Source organism: Lynx canadensis, chromosome C2 (genome assembly GCF_007474595.2).
Source record: "Lynx canadensis isolate LIC74 chromosome C2, mLynCan4.pri.v2, whole genome shotgun sequence".
Classification (NCBI taxonomy): Eukaryota; Metazoa; Chordata; class Mammalia; order Carnivora; family Felidae; genus Lynx; species Lynx canadensis.
This window is the reverse complement of record NC_044311.2, coordinates 84126867-84151347: the sequence shown is the minus strand read 5'-3', so window position 1 is coordinate 84151347 and position 24481 is coordinate 84126867. Positions and strand designations below refer to the sequence as shown.

General features: G+C 42.3%; 1 protein-coding gene across 6 annotated transcripts in view; it reads right to left on the bottom strand.

Annotated features, from left to right (window-relative positions):
* Positions 1-16568: 16568 nt before the first annotated feature.
* The window catches only part of OPA1 (OPA1 mitochondrial dynamin like GTPase), an 86962-nt gene continuing 79049 nt past the window's right edge, over positions 16569-24481 (bottom strand). For 5 of the 6 annotated variants that reach the window (XM_030330677.2, XM_030330676.2, XM_030330674.2 and 2 more), the window contains 2 exons: positions 20116-20183; positions 16569-17732 (listed from right to left, as the gene is read on the bottom strand). In XM_030330677.2, the coding sequence (XP_030186537.1) occupies positions 20119-20183 (65 nt within the window). In that variant the 3' untranslated portion in view covers positions 16569-17732; positions 20116-20118. Of the gene's footprint in view, positions 17733-20115; positions 20184-22835; positions 23220-24481 lie in introns of those variants that run through there. The other variant, XM_030330675.1, reaches the window with a different exon arrangement.

The following is a 24481-nucleotide window of genomic DNA, read 5'->3' as shown; positions in this document are numbered from 1 at the left end:
CAGCTTGTCCCAGGGCGCAGAGCTTCCCAGAGAGCTTCCCAAGGTTTCTTGTGCGCCTGCACAGACATAGCACCTTGCCTGCTCCCTCGGTTTCCGGTTTTTAGGGAGTCCAGTGACAAGGTCTGGGGTGTTCCTGGCATGTGTCTTAGAGGGAAGGGCAGGAAAGTCCTCAAGACAAGGGAAATGTTCCCAAGATTGCGGGGGCAGTAGGGCATCTGTGTCCCCATGTGGAGGTCCCTGCACTGCTGGTCTCTGTCATGCCCCTCTGCCTCTAGTGGGCAGTGTTTTTGGACAGCCTGGCAATTCGGATCCCTTCTGTGTGCCCAGGAGAGAGGGCAGGGCTTGCTGGGAGCCAGACTCTGGATTTGGGCAAGCAGGAGATCCAGAGGCCCTGTCGCTGACCCAGTTGGGTAGCAGAGACCCAGTGTCTCCAGAGCATGGCATTTCCAAGCCAGCCTCTTGGCCAAGGATGCAACATGGGGCCACACAGTCCAAAACTCAGAGCTCACAGGGTTGTTGTGACACGTGGGAAGGGCCGATTCCGTAAGAGCCCTGGGGTCCGGGTCAGGGGCAGAGGTTGAAGTGAACGCAGGGAGAAGAAGGTGAAACGGAGAATTCTCGTGATGGGAACAGTCATTTTTGCTATTGTGTGTTTGTGTGTGTATGCTCCCTTGGAGAGGGGGTTGGCAGTCGGGATTCTGTGTGTGTGTTTGTGTATGTGTGGCTGTGTGTGTCCCTTGACATTAGCAATGAAATTCATCGAACTTATTCCAGGACTGGATATGGCAAACTGGAGGAAGCCTGCCCCCAGACACTCTCCATAGTCTCAAGCCAGTCCACTCCCGTCCTAGGACTCAGTTTCCCCACCTGTGCATGAGGAAGTTGAACCCCCAGAGCTGGCATGCTTTTTTTGTCATCCAGTTTAAGCTCCCTTGGATCCCCAACCCTCAGAAAAGGCTTTAGGTATGCAAAAGGAGTGGGGTATCACCTAGCGGAGCATAGTCAGAGGGAGGTTCCCCTTCCCTCTCTCAGTCGGCCTGGGGCAGGTGACAGGCAGGAGAATGGACCAGATCCAGGACTGGAACAAATCAGGTGTATTCTGGTGGTGTGGAGGGAACCCTGATGTTTCCGGATGGTGGTATGGAAGGAGGAGGTGTGGTGACACATGGCGAGCAAGGCAGCTGTCACCTTCTTAGGACGTAACAGTTGAGCCTGTGCGTCGCCCCTGGCTTAGAGACAGCCCTCCTGTCCTTGGTCTGCCAGCCTCCTCATGCTCAAAGCAGTATAGTGGAGCCAGGAAGCACACTGGTACTGCAAGGGCCCCAAGAGACATGTGACCAATTCTGTCCCGTGACAGAGTGGACCCCAATGCTAGAGCAGGGAAGGGGTGTGCCCAAGTTAGGGCAGAGCTGAGACCAGTCTGTGCCAGGCTGTGTTGTAACTGGGTCCTGCAGGGCAAGCACATAAAGGCTGGCTTCAAATGGGAAATTTTCAAAATCACGAGGCTTGAATCAGGCGAAGCTACCGTGAGTTAGAAGTCAGGATAGCGGTCACCCTTGCAAGAGGTGATGCCTGGGAGGAGCACAGGTGGGCTTGTGGGAGGCTGGGAATGTTTAGGTTCTTGACCCGCTTGATACAAGGGTGTGGTAGTTTGTGGAAATTCATCAGGCTGTACAGATGGCGTGTGCATTACACTTCAATCAAGATAGTTTTTTTTTTTTTTTTTTAATGAACTGAGAAGGGAGGAAAGGAAGCACGTGGCTTGGATGCCGTGCTCAGCACCCCTCCCTACGGGGGCACGCAACAGGATAGGGCTGAGCACGGCTAACACCCCTAGCTGTCCCCCTGGGAGGGGGATGTCGGCCAGCCAGCCGCCCGCACATATTGGCAGAGCAAACACACGGGCCTCCCGGCAACACTGGCCCCTCTGTGTACACAGGGTGTTAGGCCAGGCTCCACCGAGTTGCACTTCATGGTGACAAAGACAACAATGCCACCATCTCGTAACTGTCAACAGCATCGCCGCACTCAAGTCTTTGGTCCAATATTTGCAGAGGCCAGGGGAGCCGTGTCTACTCCTTAATATTGACTTCGATTCCGCACTTGCTGGAAAACTTGGAGGCCTGGGCCTCGAGAAAGCTCATGGCCGTAGGCAGAATGTTGGTGAAGATGGGGTCTTGGGAGACCAGCCGTGCTTGGTTCCTGGCTGTTGTCACTGCAACCTTCCCCCTGTAGCCTGGGAAACAGGCTGCGGAGGGGGAGTCAGGAGTTTCCTGCACCCCTGTGTGTCTGTGAGACCCGCGGAGGAGGCAGCTGCCAACACAATGCATAAGGTTCACAGTCTTGAACCCAAGTTTTCAGGAAATGGCAATTAGAAAGTTTTTGTTTTTTGTTTTTTGTTTTTTTCCTGACGAAGCTTTCTTTTTCATAACTGGGTTAAACGCTGAAGAGTGCCAAACATGCTAACCTCTGGTTCAGGGTTTTACGTCCCCCCATAACTTCGGAGTGAGACACTTTCCCATTGACAAATACAAGAGACTACTTTCCAGCAGCTCGGCCCCTTTTGTGGGCTCCAGGCCCCAGCAGCGGCCATGCCCTGTGACCTTCTGGCTCCCAGCCTCGCTGTCAGCTGGAGAGAGAGGGGCCTGCCTGCGTCAGCTGGACAAACCAGGGCCTGGAAACAGTGCCTGGAAACTCTGCTTTCCGCAGGGGGCTGACCCCTCGCTGCAGGTGCCTATCCTCAGGGCAGCCTTGCTGCCTGGTCCGGTGGCCACTTGCTTGGACATCTCTGCTCTCTCAGAATGACTCTTTTTCCCATTTGATAGGAACAGACTCCCTGCCCTGCCCTCTCTATGCCTCCAGGGCCCACACATTCAGCGAGGCCTCCAATAACCATTAATTTAGCCAATTTCCTGGGCCACACCGTCCCCCGGGGACCCCACTTTGGTGGGCAGCAGCGGAACAAGACCCCCTGCTGTTTGCCTTCCCTTTTAATTACACGGGACAAGCTTCCTTGGGCTGACTTTGGGAGGCAAGCCCCAGGCCAGCCAGGCTGCCCTCACGAAACAATGCACACATGTTCCAGAGAATTCCCTCCTCGCCTAATCCGGGCTGGGAAGAAAAGGGCTTTTCTTCTTGTTGTCAAAGGGGGTCTTCGATGCTAAGATACCATTTTGTGTCTCAAGTCATGTCACGGGACTTCTGCCTCGGCCTCGCTGCCTGCTCTTTAGAAATGAAAGACACAGTCCTTGCTTCACCTCAGGACAAGTACCCCCCACCCTGCCCTCCTCTGAAAATAAAGGGGGTTGGGGGCCTAGGGAAGCAGGAAAAGCTCCCAACTCCCACTGTTCCTTTCTCATCCTGGCAACCTCAGCTTTCTGGACTATTTGCCCAAAGGATGAGTAGGGAGGGCTGAGCCTCACCTGCTGATCTCAAGGGTCATGAATATTCTTATAATCCCCTGGAAAGAAGGGCCCTTTCATTAGAGGAGCAGATTCCCCCTGGCAGCCTGGGGGCTTGCCTCCCCCTCCTACCCACCGGCCTGCTCACCTCCCTGTCCCCCCCGCCCCCACCCCCGACTGCTCTCCTCCGCGGCCTCTGGGTCAGGCTACCTTCTCTACCCTTGGTGCAGGTTGGATAGAGAGCCAGATTTTCATAAGACATTGCTATGTTTCTTCCCTCACTGCTCTGTGTTCCTATTCTACAGACGAATCCAAGGGAGTAACAAAGAAACTCCAGACACGCAACCTGCTGCTTAGAAAGGAGAGGGTTTCAGTATACCGAGGACAACCTTACGGCATCACTGGTAGTTGAATGCACTTATGTTTATATACTTTACTTTTATTTGACAAACGGATTGGAGGTAGCTTTTGGAAATACCGAATACCCACAAAAATTCAGATGCAGAAATCAAAGATAATTGGAGCAAAATGGAACTAAGGCAGGGGAGAGCTTAATACCACAGACAAGTAAATGTAAGTTTCCATATGGGACTGAAGATAAGCTGAGAATTTAACTTCGGGCTTCTTAGCGGCCAAAGAAAGGGAGAAAAATGGTCCATAGACAGTCATAGCACACCAGTGGCTCGGGGGAAGCACAGTTCTGCCTGACACTGAGGTCTGAGACCATCTATCAATATGGGTCCTCAAACAAACAATTCTTGTGTGCTGCCTTAAACATGTCAGTTTCCTGAAGCTGTGCTTTAAAATGGTTTGATGTGCAACTCACATACCAACAGTCACTGACATTTGCTACACTGTTTTCTAACACTTGCCATTGATTGAAAATATATCTTGAATTGAGGCTAGGAAACTAAGAGGTAATTCTCATGGGGAGTGCATTGCTTCAGATATTTTAAACAAAGAGTCTGATCCTTAGCTAAGCCTTGTAGTACAAAGAAGTGATTTTCAAAGTTTTAATCTCTTAAAAATTATTGAGTTCCCCGAAGAAATTTTTCTTTAGGTGGGTTATGTGTACTGATATTTAGTATTTGATATAATATTTGATATTGGTATATTTGAAATTAAAACAGAATTTAAAATATATACTAATTAGGGAGACTGGTGTCTTGGTGAAGTGTCTGACTCTTGATATCGGCTCAGGTCATGATCTCATGGTTTGCGAGTTCAAGCCCCACATAGGGCTCTGTGCTGATGGTGCAGAGCCTGCTTGGGACTCTCTTCTCTCTCCCCCGCTCTCTGCCCCTCCCTCATTTGCACTGCCTCTGTTTCTCTCAAAATAAACTTAAAAAATTTAAAAAAAAAGATTTAAAATATATACCAATTGGTTAATTAAACATAAAACAGCTTTATGTTAACATAAACTACATTTCTTATGAAAACCAAAAAATGTAGCAATAACAGTAGCTTTCTTTATATTTTTGGCAATTCTCTTTAATGTCTGGCTTGAGAGAAGGTAACTGGTTTCTTACATTTGCTTCCACATTCAATCTATTTCAATATATTGTTTTGATTGGAGTATATGAAGAAAACTTGGTCTCACACAGTAGTATAATTAAAAAAGAGGAGAATTTAATAGCCTTTCCAAAGGCTATCTTCTTTGATACTATCTTCTTTGATACTATATCAACACTTGACAAAAGGTTAGTTGAGACGTGGAATCTGAAACCATATCGATGAACTTCTCATACACTGTGATGTAAAATCCACTGGTCTACCTTCCCTTGGAAAGGATGTTTCCCCATGTTCGATTTTGGCCCCATCATGCATAGTCATTTGGAAAATACTGGTTTCCTTGGTTTTGTGAATCTTCTGACACATTTCTTTTTACAATATCAAAAAGATGCATCTATCTAAGTCACGGGAATAAAAGGCACAGCACAGGGAATGTAGTCAATGACATTGTAATAAGGGTCCATGGTGACAGATGACAGGCAGGCTGTTGCAGACTGAGCAGTGCACGCAGGAAGACGGTGTGACAGAGCAGGGGTGTTCTGGGGCTCTAGCCAGGGATGTGGGGTGAGGAGCAGGATTGCGACTGCTGTTAGGGAGGGTGGGCAGGTCCTTATCAGGAGGCGCTGCGAGCTCAAGATTTTGAACTTTGTTTTGAAAGCTATCTGGAGACAGTGTTAATTCAGTGATCACATTTGCACGTTAGACACAGCACTCAGGCAAGAGTGTGGAAGGTGGACGGGGGAGAGGAGACACTGAAGTGTCTATGGTGGCAGTGGCATGAGACATGGGGGCCGCCCTTTATGTGCAGAGGCCACAGGATGGGGACATAAGACAGTAATATGAAAACTATAAGAACCGGCGATTGCGTTTGTTGCCTGTATTGGGGAGAGGGAGATTCCTACATGTCTTGTGCACCTGTCAGTGTCTGTCACCAAGAGTGACATGTGGGGCAGGGGCAGGTTTAACGGAGAGAGCACTGGTTGCACGGTGGACAGGCTGAGTGCAGGGTCTGTGGGACATGCAAGTGGACAGCTGGGGATGGGGGTTGGGGGCATGGAGAGAGGACCGGGACAGAGCCAGAGAGGACAGTCACCTGCAGACATGGGCAGGGAGTTGACTAGCCAGCGAGGATGTGAGACTGAGTCAAGTGTGGTGAGGAAGAGAGAGCTCTAGGACATGCCACCACTTAGGAAGGTCTGCAAACAGCACTGACAATCAGCAGCCGCTTTGTTACTAGAAGGGAAACCAGGACAAAGTGGTGTCGTGGAAGTACAGAAGTCAAAGAAATGGGGGTTTACAGAGAGAGAGGAAAAACGGATGCCACGGTGTTAAATAGCCTCAAGGGATCAAGCAAAGTAAGTGTAAGAACGTCTGCGGGCATCCTCAGTGGGGTCAGAGGTGGCCTCGGTGAGGGGCGCGTGCTGGAGGCGCCCAGCTGGCAGAAGAAACTAGAGGTGGGAGTGAGCCGAACAGTGAATGGCTGAAGGGTTTCTCTTCCAAGCAGCTTGGCTGTGAATGAAAGGCAAAATAGTGCATGCTTTACAGATACATAGGCTTCACAGAAGATAACCAATTCGTTTCTCGATCCTGGGATTCCAGGGTATTTAAAAAATTTTTTTTTAATGTTTATTTATTATTGAGAGACACAGAAAGACAGAGCATAAGCATGGCAGAGGCAGTGAGAGAAGGAGACACAGAATCCGAAGCAGGCTCCAGGCTCCGAGCTGTCAGCACAGAGCCTCACGGGGGCTCAAACCCACGAACTATCAGCTCATGACCTGAGCCGAAGTCGGACGCTTCACCGACTGAGCCACCCAGGCGCCCCCCTAGGGCATTTTAAAAGTTCATCTGCCTTATTTCCAGATAACTATATCCAGAGTACCCTGAACCATAAAGGTGGTATAAAAATGAGAATAAAGGAAAGCCCCCTCAGTAAGAACCTCAAACATAAACCACCGCACCGAATAATCTGCAAGGCCCCACATCCCAGTTCCCTTCCGCGCACGTGGTGGCTCACGCACAGCCCTAGAGCAGGGCAATTAGTAAAAAATAAGGCAATCCCTTTTCCGCCTGCCCGTTGAACCTAGTGTTTGCACCACTCGCGCTGTGCCCTCTCTCAGACGACCAATCAATAGTCTCTTTAGAAACCTACTTTGGATTGACGTCCCTTTGTTCTTCACCGTTCCAGCGTAGCCTGACCCAGGTGCCTGCCCTTTCCCCTTGGCAGGGAGGAGCTGCTGGACGCGAGTTGCCTCGGTGGCCGTCAGGGGTGTCCCAGGACGGGGCTGCCTGGTTCCCGAGGACTCGGGTGTGCAGCCAAGGCACCGGCGAGCCAGCAAAGCTGCTTCTGTTTGCAGATGTGCCCGAGGAAGCAGGACCTCTCTTACCTCCGGCTGCCAAATGCCTGCCTTCTGAACTCACCACCTCTTAAAACTTCTCTGACTTCCTTTGCGGACATGACTTCTTCCTCGTGCATGCTCCTGTGCAAGGCAGGCCGTTTATGGTCGAGAAACAATTTATAATATAGGGTGGTGGTGAATTGCCAAGTCAAGGAACTGGATTTCCAGAGTGGAAATCCCAGCTTTGCCACTTATAAGCTAAGCCAACTCTGACAACCTGAACAATTCAGAGGCTCCACTACCCCCCCCCCCCTGTAAAATGGGGAGAATAATAGTATCTCTCTCAGGGTTGTGGAAATTAGCAATATTCACTTTGCTTAAGCGCTTACAACACAAACACTCAGTACGTGTTGACCATCATTCCTTGGGATTCAAGACAGAAATACCTGGTTTGGAGGCAAATATCAGAATGCTTTTTCACTTAAAAAAGAATGTAACCTAGAAACTGTCTTGCCTTAGTTGGACGAGGATGCATTTTCCCTTGATTTCTCTAGATGCCAAGTGTAATCGGTGGCAGAAGCTGGAAGAAACCTGTGGAAATATCCAGGTCGTTGTCCTTTCACACATCTGGTCTGGAGGAAGATAGGGCTGTGATAAGGTCACTTGTCATGTGGGTGGCAGAGCATGATTAAACAGAGGCATGAGTCTTGTATTTCATGGGCGTGTGCTCTGCTCCCGCCCCTCTGAAGGTGCAAACACACAGGTTTGAACTCTGGATGTATGCCTAAATCACTGCCCTCCCTTCTCCACAGGCTCCTTCTTTCCTGATAGAATTTCTCCAAATAGGGTTGCTTTTTCTGGAACCAGAGATGAACACTTTGTTACAGATCCAGGATAAATACACATACACACAAAGTAGACAAGTGACTCTCCCTCAGGGTAAAGTACCCTTCAGTGACTGAGATGATTTTATTCAAGCTGAGCAGCAAATAGAAAATAATTACCAGAATTTTGGGCTACCTCTTCCTCATAAACCTTAAAAATAGAATGTGCTCTGAATACCCAGGATTCACTTACAGTGTGTAAAGGTGTCATAAGGGCCACTTTCCCCAGCTCAAGTTCACCAGTGTGACTTTCAGGACTTGAAAACGGTTGCCATTAAGAACAAAGGCTTTTATATAAATATGTGCATCTTGCTGACTTTGCCAGCCTTGGAACTTCAGGGAACAGGCTTCTCTGAACAGGCTTTGACCTGCTGGTACAATGTTGATGATGCCTATGTCAGGAAGTAAGAATAAGTAAGGGAATATATTTAAACTGCCTGAAATATAGTTAATAAACGAGATTTTCCCTTCCGTCCAACTTCATCATAAATGAAGTTAAAGCTCCATGCATCTGAATGAAGCTAGAAATCTCTGCACCTCTAAGCATGACCAGAAATCACATTGTCTTCAGAAGCTCTTACTAGTATTGTCACTCAGATCCACTGAGGCCAGTGGTGGACAGGACGCTGCAGTTCAAATCAGGCTTTTCACATGGTGATCCGTGGCTGGGTGGCATGCTGATTGTTGATGTTCTGACTCAATTCTGGTTAAGACTTTTAAATTAGCTGTTACTATTTAAAAGTAGGGAGGTTTCATATAAATATCCAGATCCCCAACTTCTTTTACAAAATGCCTGACTTCGGAGGCACTGAATTTATGGCTTGATTTAAATCTTCCTGGAACAGAAACAGTACAGTCACCCCTCCGCATCAGCAGGGGGTACATTCCAAGACCCTTGGTCGATGCCTGACTGCAGATAGTACCGAGCCCTACAGATAACAGATACTAAGTTTTGTCCTCTACGTACATACCTCTGGTATCGTTTATGAATCATAGAGATTAACAACAACCAACAATAAAATAGAACAATTATAACAAGATACTGTCATAAAAGTTATGTGAATGTGGTCTTCTCTTTCGTAAAATAGCTTCCTGGGCTGTACTCTCCTTTCTTCTGGTGATAGGATAAAATGCCCATGTGATGAGATGAAGGGAGGTGAGTGGTGTAGACACTGGGACGTAGTGTTAGAACACTACTGGCCTGAGGACGCCTCAGAGGGAGGACCATCTGCTTCGAGGTGGAGGTTGCCCCTGGGTCACTACAGTTGCGGATAAGGGAGGACTGCTGTACTGGCCTGGGAGTCAGGAGAGGAGGGTTCTAGCTCTGCCACTAATTGAACAACTTGTTTCTTCTCTCTGGACTTTTTTTTTTTTTTTTTTTTTTTTTTTTTTTTGCAAAACACGAGCTACCATTGTTCTAAAACCATATTTCACTTGCTAGGTAAACAAAGGAAAGCTGAGAGTGAAAAAGTGATAGGAATCCTCTCCAAATCACTCCATACTCAGTCAGTACAGTTAGCCAGGTAGTAGAAGGCTTTACAAATGCTTCTGAATATACATATCTGGTTGCACAAAAGATTACCCAAACTACAGGCATGAACAATAAAAGCCATGGTAGTTCAGAAAGAAGAAAATATTTTTTAAAGGAAGAGCTGCTCTGTTTTACACACAGGAAGGTCTTGGCTTTCTACTACCAGATGGTAAACCTACAGATGTGCTGTGCATGCATCTGTTCTAGAAACCTCCGTTGCCACATTCTCCGCTTGTAGCTGTGAGGAGGTTGGTTGAGCATGCCACGCCTGGTCCGTGGAGGCTTTCTGCTCGGTTGGCTTCAGACAAAGTTACCATTAACTCCCCAACCTGCAAGAAAATTATTTAACACAAAGGATTCCAAAATGTCCTCCTCTCCCCCTACAAGCCTGCAAACAAATGGTACAGGAATGAGGTCAGAAAGGAATCCCCCGCCTACCAGGCCTCTGAATTCATTTACCTACCTCAGAGCCCATTCAGACAGAGGGGTGGACCGGGGAACAAGAGATGCTCGGAGGCCAAGTGGAGTTTGGGGGTCGAGCGCTACATTACAAGATTTGACAGGCCTTTGCCAGCCTTCAGCTTCTTTGTGTCTCTCACATAATAGAGAAACACAAACTGAGCAGCACACGATCTGTGGTTACACCCTTGGACAGAGCACACTCTTTGCAAATGCTAATAGTATTGTAGCATCCTGTCACCCGGGAACACAAAAAAGGATGTTGATTTTCACATGAACCAGAACAGGCCCATTGTACACAAGTTTGTGACCAACTTGTACTATCTGCACATCAAAAGCCCAGCCAATCATAGGCTACACAGCTGGCGAACTGCACCGATGGGGGTGCCCGACGGAGAACAAGATCCAAATGCCTCTTCCACCCGTACAGTGACAAACATAGTACTTTTGACGTGAATGAAACTAGTCTCACGATCCTGGCTCAGCTAGGACCATGGCGATGGGCAAGTATAATTAGCAAGAACGTAAATGTCTCAGACATCTAAAAAGAGAGATATGAATGTATGAAAATAGAAGTGGTTTTGCTGGGTGCTGAGAGCCCCCAATATGGCAGAGGCAGCGGAGGGCGGGGGTGTTCAATTAAGCACTCGTATTAAGGATGATCTGATACACGAAAGGATAAACTCATGAGAAAGGTGGCAAGAAAAGTATCTATTTCCACGCCTATAGTCCTGGGAAACTAGAAACTCTCGGGCCAAGAAACTTATATATATGATAGTCTTAAAAATAAATTTAGTTAAAATTGTAAAAGCTTCTGCAAATAGACTTTCTTTCGAGTGTTACATTTATTAGAAATGGAAAGGCAGTCAAAATTTGGGAATATAAATTTTCAGTCAAGGTTTTCAAAATTGGGGTAAAAATAATTCGGGATCTGAACAGTTGGGCTAACTCCAAAAAATTTAGAGAATCAGCATAGGTAAGATGGAAAAATTAACATGATTAACATGTTGAGGAAAAAATCACAAAGAACTCACTTCTACTCCTGAAATCTGAGATCTGGGGCAGACATGAGATTAGAGCCCCCTGAATCTCAGTATCACCTTGTCCCCTAGGACCCCGTAGGGACCCCCATCCTTATAGTGCAGTAACAGCTTCACAGTTAGGGTTAATCCTTGTACACTTTCTAGGTGTGTCAGTGCCCAGCGTACTCCTGATTTCATAAATAAGTTCACTGTTCTAAAAGTATTTTTGAGAGGCGGCCTATTTTGCAAAGTGCACACAGGTTTGTAACCAGATTTGTTTTCGAATTTAGATTTTGCTACTCACTAGAATGACCTTGGGCAAGTTACTTACAACTTCTCTGAGCCAACTTCCTCATTCAAAACATGGAAATAATACTGCCTGTGACGATGAATGCAAAACACAAGACATACTGGTTCCCTTGCTCTAGATTCTTGACTCCAAAATTTAAAAGAAAAACCAAAAATTTCATGGGACCAATCTTTGGCAAGATAGGATACTGCCCATTAAAAAGGCTTCGGGGGTTTCTAGACGGATCCCAAAACGCTAACAGCCAGTGACAGTACACTTCTCTGCTGTGTGCTCAGTCCTGCAAAGGCCTTTGTAATGAGCCCTTAGTAATGTGTGTTATATCTGCACCTTTCTCCCAACACACACCAGGCACCTCCTCTTTCTGCTAGTGTTACCCAAGGAGGCAGGTTCCCTATTGTAATTGGGTGTGTGCTGTGTTCTCAAGGCACAGATAAGGCGGGTGCAAGTGTGGGAACTTCCGACCTGAGCCCCCTAGACAAATACACCTCTTGATGGAGAAGTAGTAAGCACTGCACTTCGTTAACGATGGGGGACTATTTCCATGTTAGGACATATGGAGAAGAGAGATTCAAACCAAAACTGGAATGCAGGAGAATGGATAGGTTAATTCCTTAAGAGGTCAATTAATTTCAGCATTTCCGGCAGCTGAAGTAAAAAAACAGGTTAAGGTCTTGAGTTCTCTTTGACAGAAGGAGAGCGGCATATCCATTTATCAGGAGTGGGAAGCTTTGCTGGCCCTGAAGTGTCTAGTAATCCTTACTTTAATGAAGTTAAACGATAACAGAGACACGTCCTTAGGTTTTACTTCTGCAAAAGACGCTGTGTGTTTTCTGCAAGTGGGTACATCACATAGCATTTGTGAAAGCCAAGGGCATATTAGAGAAATTAAGAGGTAGGTGAGTGTCAGTAATCCAGGCAGTCTTGCTTCCTGATGATTTGGCCAATCCTCAGAAAAACTTGAGGAAAGCAAGGAGGTGGAGTCAGCCTATTCTCTACATACTGTCTCACCAGTGTTAGAGGTCTCATGAACTGGCAAGCGCTGCTAGATCACGTAAACCATGATTTTATTTTCTGACAAGTGGATAAAATTCTAATTTCCATGCTGTTGCTATGTGATTCTGTCACTCCAAAAGTAAGCTGCAGAACAGATATGCTGCTTCAAACATTAAGTAGTGTGAACTGTATTCGTAACCCAGCCATTAGGTACCCCTCTGTGGGAGGCAGCTGACAGTGTCATGGCATGATGACTGGGTCTACAGTGGGGCCTCACGCTTACAGGTTTTTACAACACAGGTTTTGGGGGTGCCTGAGTCAGTTGAGCATCCAACTCTTGATATCAGCTCAGGTCACGATCCCAGGGTCATGGGATCGAGCCCATCAGGCTCTGCACTGAGTGTGGAGCCTGCTTAAGACTCTCTCTCCCTCTCTGCCCTTCTCCCTCACTTTCACGCTCTCGAAAAACTTTGAGAAACAAACAAAACCCCCTAGATTTTTGAATTTTCTCAAATACCTAGATAGGATCCAGGCTAACACCTAGACTAATTAAAAACAAAACAGGTTAAGAATTCTTTACGACAAAGAATGAAGGGACAATGGATTTAAAAACATTTAAAAGTTATTTCTTCCTCAGTGACTTGACCCCCAAAAAACCTCAGCACTGGTCCTACAGAACATGAACACCAACTCAAGAATCTCAGGGAGTGCTCCTGTACTCGCTCTCAATTTTCAAGCTCGTAGTAACTCAACTCTATCATTTCAAGATGTGTATTTAATCCAGTGCTTTATAATGTACATTTTCCTTACCCTTACTTCATAAAACTATCTTTTTCAGGGTAAAGATCACTCACATTTCAACTTTCCCGATACTGCTTTCTTTATGTTTATTTTGAGAGAGACAGCGACAATGTGAGCAGGAGAGGAGTAGAGACAGAGAGGGAGAGAAGGAGAATCCCAAGCAGGCTCTATACGGTGAGTGCAGAGCCCCACATGGGGCTTGAACTCACCAAACAGTTAGATCATGACCTGCACCAAAACCGAGTCAGACGCTTAACTGACTGAGCCACCCAGGTGCCCCGATACTGTTCTGCTTTTTAATCTTTGACAATTTTTGTTGCACTCATCTTTTCCGCATCTATCTGCTTAGTTTAATATGGGCAGGAAGTGACCATTTTAGTTATCACAAATTGGGTATGCTTGATTATTTTAAAATATATTTTGTAATACGGTTAAACAATACATCTGTATTATTTACAAGTGCATGACCGCTACTTGACTTGGATAAAGAAAATTCTTCACACACCTGAAACTAACATCATATGGCAACTGTACTTCAACTAAAAAAAGTAATGATTTTTAAAAAGTTACTAATGCTTCAACTGGAAGCATGAAAAGAAACCAAATTATTAAATTCTTCAAGCTTTTTTGACACATGAAGATTTTGAACTTGAAATGTACAAAGGGTAAAAAATTAACGCGAACTACTTTTTGCACCTCATCCTAAGACTGATCTGTTAACAGTGGTGAGTAAAATACATGCTAACATGATTCAAGTGTGTTCTTCTCTATAAAACCGTCCAAAGGAATTCAGAGTCTCCTGACATTTATTCACCAGAAATAAACCATACTCCAGCCACCATGTACTTACTTATTGAAGCAATCATGACTTTGAGTCTTTCCCTAGTTTTGACTTCGGCCAGCCATAGAAATCTTGGAGAAGGTACACCTACACTCTGACTTATTTTACATACCAAGTGATCAACAAGTATTTAATAAGCATCCTTTACGAGCAAAGTTCTGGGAAGAAAACAAAAATGAGAAATGGGTGTTCATAAAAAGGTTATAGATGGAAGAGATCCTTAAGAGAGATCCTTAAGCTGCCTTCCCTTTTAAGACTTAGGCATGACGTTTTAGTAAGCCTCCTGTATGAATGAACATGCTAGCATCATTAAGGAAAATGACGGCCGTGGCAGCAAAATCCACTTAAAAGACATTTTTAATGAATTTTATCAAAGAAAAATACCAAAATGTTTGACAAGTATCAAGATACGAAAAAAAAAAAGGCATTTGTTTGACCATGGATTACAGCTCTGAAATGTGAAGCATGTGAAATGTAAGTATTCAGAGAAGAGCCACATTAAGAGGCTTATCAGACCATGAATTTGGTTATACTGCAAAGGTCTCACTCTCTCTCAGCCCTTAATTAATACAGAGAAAACGTAGAAGGTGCTCTCCAATATAGAATTAGAACATGATTTAAATTACTTTTAATTACTAATCTACACAAATGACCTTAGATTAAAAGCACAGGCAAAACAGAAACCGCAGTAACATCCACATGTAGTGTGAAGGTTTTAAAAAATACAGAGTTCATTCACAGTGAACAAGTAAAAACAAGGTTATGTTTTAAATATTTGAACACATAGCCACGATCATCCAAAAGTGAGTATATCTGCAAGCACATCTCTATATTGCTAAAGAACCTAAAACTACAGCCAACAAGAGATAAAAAGCAGAGATAAAAAGCATCATTCTGATCCCTCTTACTGGAAAACTAAAATGTCGTCCTTCTTTTTGCAAATAGATACATCTAAAATAAATATAAGATTATAAACTAGCTAAGGAATTTGTCTTTTAAGCCTACGCTCTCTCTTCATCACATGTAAAACTCCCAAATTATAAGGTTAGGAAGCACCGCTCTCTGCAATGTTCCCTCCTCATTTTTATGCTATTCATTTGTACTTGGGGCTACATTATTTGTGGGAAGGAGTCCATTGGAGTAAAGCCTGAAAAGGGGGGATAATGCAAAGAGGAGAGAATGTAATTAAGCTACTAAGAAAGGCTGATTGCTCCACCTGTGGCCATAGCTCAGCTGATTCAACTTGAAGCAGCAAGGACCACTTGTTTCCCACTGTGCACTGCCTATGAGTACGGATTCTTAAAACTGATGCCCTGACCGAGTAAATTTTAGATCTAATTTATTTACAGTTGCTCAGTCTCCCATACAGAGCTTTGTTCACGCTATTCTTTGCAAATTCTGACCTGAAAAACAAAGGATTCCTGGTCTAGTTAGAATTTAACTCCTGTACGCTGAATTTCTGAAGCGATCTGTTTAAATTTGAATCATTTGTAATTTTTAAACTACAGACACAACACACAGGGTTTACTGTTGAGAATCCGAATTTTATTTTTTCTTTTAATAACATCTGCATCAACCTAGCTTTCAAGAAAAAAAAAAAGGCATGCTTAGAATGAGATAGGCTAAAAAGGAAAAAAAAAAAAAGTATGTAGTCCACGAAAGAAAGAAGTCATGTAACATCTACATGTACTGTGGGGGATGTGGGAGGTCTGGACTCTTATTTGGGGTTTTTAATCATCTATTTATATGTTTAAATTACAGATACTGATCTCAGAGAAATGAAGATTCTCCATCCCCGTTTCTTAAATTTATACAAAGGGATGTGATAAAAGGTCTCACTGAACATCGGCCTTTAGCTTAGAAAAAATCTACACATTATAGCTGAGGGCATTTTTTCCCCATCCATAGCACATACAAATAAACACGGTCCTATTTCTTTGGAAATAGATTTGTAGTTGTAAAGTGGTTATGATTTACAACTACAAAAAAAAAAAAAAAATTACATGGTGTCTGCTTCAATGAGGGGTTACCAGCAAGCAGCACTGGTTAGAGAGAGTTTACCAGTGAGGTCACCTCTACATTCAGCACAGAACACCCGGGGCGGGGGGCATGGGAGGGTACTCCCTTGCTGTTCCCCTACTAGCCCTAGAGCTGAAAGACACATGAAATGTTCTAGACTCCTCATCCACCAAATAACAATATACACTGCTACCAGCTGATTAAACCTGGATCTACATATCTTATCAAACAGTATAAAACAAATATATACTGAACTCTTGATTTCTGAAATATTTTGCGTTACCCTTCCAACCTTATATATTAAGTGTCATCAGATCTCAAGAGAAATCACAATGCTATGGATGCTAAACCAAAAAAAAAAAAAAAAAAAAAAAAAGGTAGGGTAGCAAGGGAACTGTTACCAAAACAGAATTCAAAAAAAAAAACAAAAAACCTCCAAAAAACTGTAAAAAACTGTCACACAATGGGCATTTTATTAGAATACTAAAGGCTTAACAAAATGGAAGCAAAGAGCAGAGATAAATGAGAAAGACATTTGAAGTCAAAAATGGTATACTTCTTTGCTTTAAAGTCCTTTAGCCAATAAAAAAGTATTTATGACACACACAAAAATGCTGTGAAGGTATTGTAACTGAACTGCAATGAATCCAATTTTATGTTTCTCTTTAAAAGTTCAGCTAAGAGGGAGATGGTTAACATGCTGTTGAAATAATGCACTCTTATGAAAGAGCCTTTTCCTGCTGCCTCCCTGAACTGCTTGACAGTCTAATAAAACTAGTCAACTGATTATTCTTTATCTTCCCTATCCTGTGTCTCAATCCAACAGCTCTGTCAACAGGTAACCCCCACCCCCCCGCAAAGTTAACCGAAAACCTTGCTCACCTATACCACATCCAAAATGAATGAACTTCAAATGGAGACAGAAAGTACAAAAACATCCATTGAAGCAAACAGGTAAGCTGCTGCTGAGTTAGCTTCCCAGGCAGCTCTCTAAGCTGTCAGGGAAGGCTGAGCTCTCTTCCACTGAATGCACACGGAATTGTTGCAATCCAAATTAACCTATTTGAGGGGTTCTTCTGTTTACGAGTTCTCTTTCACATGATAAATGTGGACTAAATTTTCATAATCAGATAGTTTCTGGATGAAGAACATTTACAGATACAGACAACAAGTTAGCGGGTTACCATCACTTTATATACAATTGATAGCTTTTCACAACACCTGGCATTTTTTCCCCAGAGAAGAAACGGACTCTGAGCAGCACCGGCTAATGAATTAGGTGAACGAGTGCCACCACAAATAGTGCCACCACAAATGACACAAGCAGGAGAGCAAGTTTCGTATCGTCAAGGGCTCAACCTAACGGCCACACCACTTGTATTATCTCAATGTGTCACTTCAATACAATAAGATAGGATTTTAATGCCATTTCCACTCTTCGTGCATTCAAAAGGCAACTGATGGTCAAAGTGCCTCTGATACACATTAAGTAGTTTCACCCCATGACTTTATTTCATGTTTAGAAAGGTGGAATAGCAGAAGGAAAAAAGGCAGGACAAAAGACTTTGGAGTTTTCTTTCTTCACATGTATGCGGAGGTGATTATATTATGAGTAGGATTCTGTAAAAATAAACACATTTGATAAATTAAGGTATGGGGAGACAAATGCAAAATTTCTAAATAAACTTTATTACTGCATGATCATAAAAAAATACTGAAGCTTAACTGCCTGTTCGCTAGTTTTATGAAATTTAAAATATCACCTACTATAACAATGTGACAATTTTATTAAACGTGTGAATTAAAAAATACTGTCATTAGTTTTTTACAGAAAAAAATTAAAAACATATTAAAATTGATTGGTAGAAGGAATCTGTGTTTGGCTGTGCTGGGTATAAATATCTTCAGCAATTATCAGAATGAATTACTTAAAACTATCAGGTTGAAGAACTCAACACATGTTAAAACTATCATTAAGAAACTATTCCTCAGGGGCCCCTGGGTGGCTCAGTCCAACTCTTGGTTTTGGCTCAGGTCACGATCTCAGAGTTAGTGAGTTTGAGCCCAGCATTGGGCTCTGTGCTGACAATGCAGAGCCTGCTTGGGATTCTCTCTTTCCCTCTCTCTCTGCCCTTCCCTTGCTCTCGCTCTCTATCAAAATAAATAAATGAACTTAAAACACACACACACACACACAAAAACTATTCTTTAAGGTGACTGGTAACTTTATAAAATGGTTAGAATGAAGCAAGGCTACAATTTTGCCACATTTATTCTTTTAAATGGATTTTCAGGGTACAAAATAGTCGATCTTTCCAATATTCAAATAGTTCACAGGGTTATAAAACCCAAGGGCCAGGAAGGGCTGTAGAGACTAAAGACAAGTAAAGAACAAAGAAAACTGGGATGGTTTCCTCACAGACACAGATTATCACAACTTAGCTCTTACGATTACCCTGGCCTCCACTTGAGACAGACTCTCTGGCAGGAAAAGGCATGTTCCCAATAGCAACAGTAACACTAGATGTCACACTAACCAGTTCAGGGTAGTGACACTATTATGTAAAACACTGGCTGCCTTTAGGCTTCTTCATTTCATTAAAGAGAGAAATGAAGCTTATATTTTTAATGGGGTTTCTGTGATTTTCATGAATCTTCTTCCCCCCAAAACCACATTTACAAACAGAAATATCAAGTGAACTTTGGTGCTGAAGAGGAGAATCTCCAAATCAAGAAGGCTCTCAAAATGTTTATTTCTAACATGAATTACTGATAGTAATTATGACAAGGAGGAAGGTATCATAACAACTTTATGGTTTTAAAAGGAAATTTTCATACACTGAAGTTGTATAAAACATTTATGAACACAGATACTTGAAAACAATGAATTCTTTTTGGACTGTGTCAAAGATGGTTGATATTTACTCTCTGGATACATTTTTGTGTACATCCATGTATACATCTGTCTTAACTTAGGGGAGAGAGACAAAACCAAGTAATAAAACATTACTGGAAAGCTTTCTAACTTCTTCCTCTCTCACTTATTGCTGGTATGCTGTTCTGAGGGATAGTGGTCTGAGCTGCACTTCCTTTTCTGGCTTGCTTTCTCAAATGTACTGTGCCTCCCTTAGAGGAAAACACGTAGTTTGGTCACAGGGCCTTTTCTGAAATGAATGCAGCTAGGGAGGGAATGTTTTACTTTAATACTCCTTCCAGTTCTGACTGTGTTGCAGGCTGCCTACAGGGAAAGGCTCACAGATAAAGTGACTAATTAAATATCTTAAAGAAATGATAATGTCTTAATTAGAGCACCTTCCCTTTCTCAACTTCTTCAATAAAAGCAAAAGACTTACTAATTATAATTCTTCAGCAGTAATTAGCAGTTTACTATGCTACCACGGGAAATCTGTATTTAAATATACAATACTTTATTTGGAACATGCTTACAATGCCAGACTACAGAATAGATAAGAGTCCACACATTCAGAAGAGTACTCCATTCTAAGGCTATCTGAGTTACTTTAAACAGGAGAAATGGTTTTAAACATAAGAGAATAAAATCAAGAACAATTATTATTAGTCAAGCCAAATAAAATGTTTTGCAAGTTAACATACACATCATTGTCCACTGAATATGAACAATGAGAAATAAAATAATGAAGGCTACAGTTTGATTATTTACATGCACAAAACTTATGAGCCACATGCATATTATGAAATATCTTAGCTTTGTTTACTTTTCCTCTGTTCAAAATGAGTTCTAGAGGATATTTTTAGTTCACCCAGAAGGCAATCAAGTATTCAAGAGGAACACTGTACATATGAAATTTAGAATTAATTTCAGAGATTCCTGCCTTTAAAATTATTTAATTACATTAAAATTATTATTCAGGAACAAGCAGGATGTAGTCATGTACAATGACAAGCTATAATAAGTTAAAAAGTATATATTTTGCATTTAGTTAGTATGAATGCAGTAAGAAGGCTCTTACTAACTTATTACCATTTATTTCTCCTGATGAAGAGCTTCAATAAAAGCATCAAGTTTTTCTTGAATTTCTCTAACTTTCTCTGTGGAGATAAAAAGATTATTAGGTTAATTAAAAGTGAATTTATTTTTAAAGGCATCACAAATCTTTGAAGAGAATTATTCAATAAACTGTCTGGGATACTTAAACTATTTTGGAAAAGGGACAAAAATTACCTTAGCATCACGTATCACCTTAGATCCAAAAAATGTTCAAATGGATTGTTATAGTAGCTCTTAACAATTTTTTGGAAAGGGGAGGAATATGGGCTTTGTGACTAACCCCGCTGAGAATAAGAATTACGGAATGTTACAGAGAAAAATGTACGTATAGACACATATATCATTGCATATAGAATTTTAAGGAGTTCTCAGATTCTCTGGAGTCCAACCAAAGACTCGGTTAGCAATATCTGCAACAGAGGAGAATATAAAATAATGAAACAATTGTTTAAAAAATGTTTATTTCTTTTGAGAGAGAGAGAGAGAGAGAGCGAGAGAGAGCGAGCGCAAGCACAAGTTGGAGGCAGGGCAGAGACAGAAGGAGACAGAAAATCCCAAGCAGGCTTCACACTGTGTGGAGCCTGACGTGGGGCTTGATTTCATGACCATGAGATCATGACCTGAATCGAAATCAAGAGTTGGATGCTTAACTGAGCCACCCAGGTGTCCCAATGAAACCATTTTTAAGAATTAAAAAAGAATACAGGAGTGTATTTAACAGGCCTTAGACTGGAAAAAGACTTTCTAGAATAAATGGAGAAAGCTACAAAGGAAAAGATTACTAGTATGATCACATTAAAATGTACACTTTATATGTCAAAATGTCCTAAATTTAAAAGACAAAAGAAATTGTAGAAAATATCTGCAACAAGTATTAAAAGGGCAATAACACTTCAAAAATACATACAAATGTACTTTCCTAGCTATAAATGTATAAAGTTTAAAAACACCACAGTCAGGGGCACCTGGGTGACTCAGATGGTTAAGCTTCTGACTGTGGCTCAGGTCATGATATCACCACCGCTCATTAAGTTCAAGCCCCGCGTCGGGCTCTGTGCTGACAGCTCGGAGCCTGGAGCCTGCTTCGGATTCTGTGTCTCCTTCTCTCTCCGCCCCTTCCCCGCTTGCGCTCTCTCTCTCAAAAATAAACAGACATTAAAAAATGTATTAAACAACAACAACAAAAACCTCAAAGTCACTGAAGACAGATTTACATTATTTTATTTGATTTTATGTTTTCATGTTTGCAGACTTCCAAATAAAATCTATAACTTCTCTCTGAAATATAAAGATTTCTTTCACAAATACAAACTATTCACACACAGGACATGTCAATCTCCCAATATGCAAAAAATGGAAGTCATGATTTATTCTATCTCATTGCTTACTTAATCATGCAACTCCCATTTTAAAATATAGTTTGTGGTGGGGTACCTGGGTGGCTCAGTCGGTTGAGCGTCTGACTTCGGCTCAGGTCATGATCTCACAATTTTTGAGTTTGAGCCCCGCGTCAGGCTCTGTGCTGACAGCTCAGTGCCTGGAGCCTGTTTCAGATTCTGTGTCTCCCTCTCTGTCCCTCCCCTGCTTGTGCTCTCTCTCTCTCTCTCTCTCTCAAAAATCAATAAACATATATATATATATATATATATATATATATATTTGTCCTTTTAACACAATTTTATATATTAGTGGGAGTTACCAATTAAAGTGAAGTGACTGGTTCAAAGCTATTGATCTAGAGGCAAAACTGTAAAGCATTCTGCTTTATATCTATAGAAAAATCATATAAAGTACATTAATATTCAACATTTTATCTTTTATATTTAAAAATAATCTGCAATTGAAGACAAAGTATTCCTTTATATCAGTGGGACAGCAGTTTTGATGAGCAGCCAATAAAAGGAAGAATTGTCCTTTTTATGAATTCTCATGAGCATTGCAGGAACTCGACAAAGTCTATCCGGCTGCATATAAAGAACATAGTGTCTTCATCTTCATTTCCCAGCAATTTAACACTACTACTTCTTGGTATTAGTCTGAGACTAACACCAAATCTATATAGAAAAAAAAAAAAAAGCCATACTGTTTTAATTCAACTATTTACTGAGCAAACATGATAAGTTATCGCAGAGACAACAATAATTCCTTTTACGTAAAAGTAAACTAGAGAAACCCAACCTATAATCCCAACCTATCTCTTGGAAGTTTAATCTGTATTTTTTGGCAGTCTGTACTATTTTTTAAGTCAACAAACCGGTAAACATACTTCCTTTCTCAAAATAAGGCCACATTCTTATTTTTAAAACTAATTCATCTTGTTGCTTAGAAAGAGCTTCACCTATTTTCTTCATGAGTATTTAGAGAGCTCTACATAGTGCAGTTCATCAACTGAAGAATTTTTTTAAAAAGGGGACAGTAGGAGAAAAAGAGTTTTCTAAATTGTCTGACAGAATTTTGGAAATGAACAAGGTATTTAAAAAATTATCTGACCTGGGTGGCTCAGTCGGTTAAGCATCCAACTTCGGCTCAGGTCATGATCTCACAGTTGTGGGTTTGCGCCTGAGTCGGGTTCTGTGCTTACAGCTCAGGGTCTGGAGCCTGCTTCAGATTCTGTGTCTCCTTTCTCTCTGCCTCTCCCCCACTCATGCTCACGCTGTCTCTCTCTCTCTCTCTCTCTCTCTCTCTCTCTCTCTCTCTCTCAAAAATAAACAAGCATTAAAAAAAAAAATTAAAAAAAAAATCATCTGGCTTAAATAGCACAACATGTGGAAATCTAAAACAGGTACTTAAAGCCATGGCAGTTCCTCTAACCATCTCACTGAGCTATACTACTTGGGAAAGGTGTACTGCATGAGAAGAATTCTGTTTGCTCCACGACCTGAGTCCAAGCAGGGCCAGCTCTGTCCATCCTTCTGCCCTGTCCATGACCTCCATCCTCAGCTGCACAATCTGGGACTGGGTGGCTCAGTAGCATCACTCAGAAGAGAGAATTCAGAGCAAGATCTACTTGTATCGACAGACCAAGAGCCACTCTGATGCAGGTGTCTAACTGTGGAGTCTGAATCAAATTCAAATTCCTATAAAATTAGAGACAAGCGATATGTTTTTTTCTAAATAAAAGTTAAAAGACTGTCTGATTAATAAGAAGACCACAGAATAAAATTGCCAAATTTTCCTTTTAAAAAGCTGTTTTTACAAAATATTTTCAACTAGAATATCAGGGCACCGTGCCAACATACTCTGAAATGTCAAAAATGACACAAAAGGGCATTTAAGTAAGTTACTAGGAGGTAACGGGGGGAGAGGAGAAGAGAGGAGACGGTGGAGGTGAATGTGAAAAGAAAAAAGAAGGGGCACCTGGGTGGCTCACTCGGTTGAGCGTCTGACTCTAACTGTCGTTCATGACCTGATCTCAAGCTTGTGAGACAGAGCCCTGCGTCAGGCTCTGTGCTGGGTGTGAAGCTTGTTTAAGACTCTCTCTGTCCTTCTCCCTCTGCCCCTCCCCTGCTCCCATGCTCGCTCGCTCTCTCTGTCTCTCAAAGAAACAAAACAAAAAAACAAAAAACAAAAAAAAGAAAAGAAAAAATAACTGTGATAAATGTACTCTTTTTACACTAAATTTAAAAATCCATTTCTTTGTTCCTTCATTTTATACAATGTACTTAATGCAGTGATAGGGGGACACAGATGCTATCTTGCCTTTGAGAAGAATTCCTTGATCACTTCCTACCTACCTCATGCTGAGTCTATGAAGTATCTACTATGTTTGAAGTGATTTTAAATCCCACATTTCATTTGGTCCTCATACAGCCCTGAAGGTGTCCCTGCAGAAGACAAGGACCTGAAGCCTGCAGAGTTAGCTTTGTGCACATTTCTCTGATTTGGAAACATACTAGATCCGCTACCAGATACAGACTCTAAATGGTAACAAAACAAATGCTATTATTTGAAGGGTATTTGTTGTGAGCTTTACCTTTTACCTGAGATAAGACATACTGTGGTAAAAATGAGGGAATGGAATAGTTACCAAGCACCTTCCTAAGTAGTTCTGTGCCTAGAAATAACTAAGAAAAGTATAATAAATATTATTACCTACATGTATTTGAAAAAACCCTTGGAAAACAATACAAACGTATGAAACTGGACAAAAAAAGTTCAGCATCTTCAATGTCTACAACAATGTCTGACTCACTACACATGCTCAACAAATACCTGATAAACGATAAATGAAATTCCCAAAAATATGGTACAGAAAACAAAGGCTGCAGGTTATCAAGAAAAAAAAAAATCACTCAACAGACTTCCTGGGTGTTATACCAGTGACCAAGAGGGCAGAAGC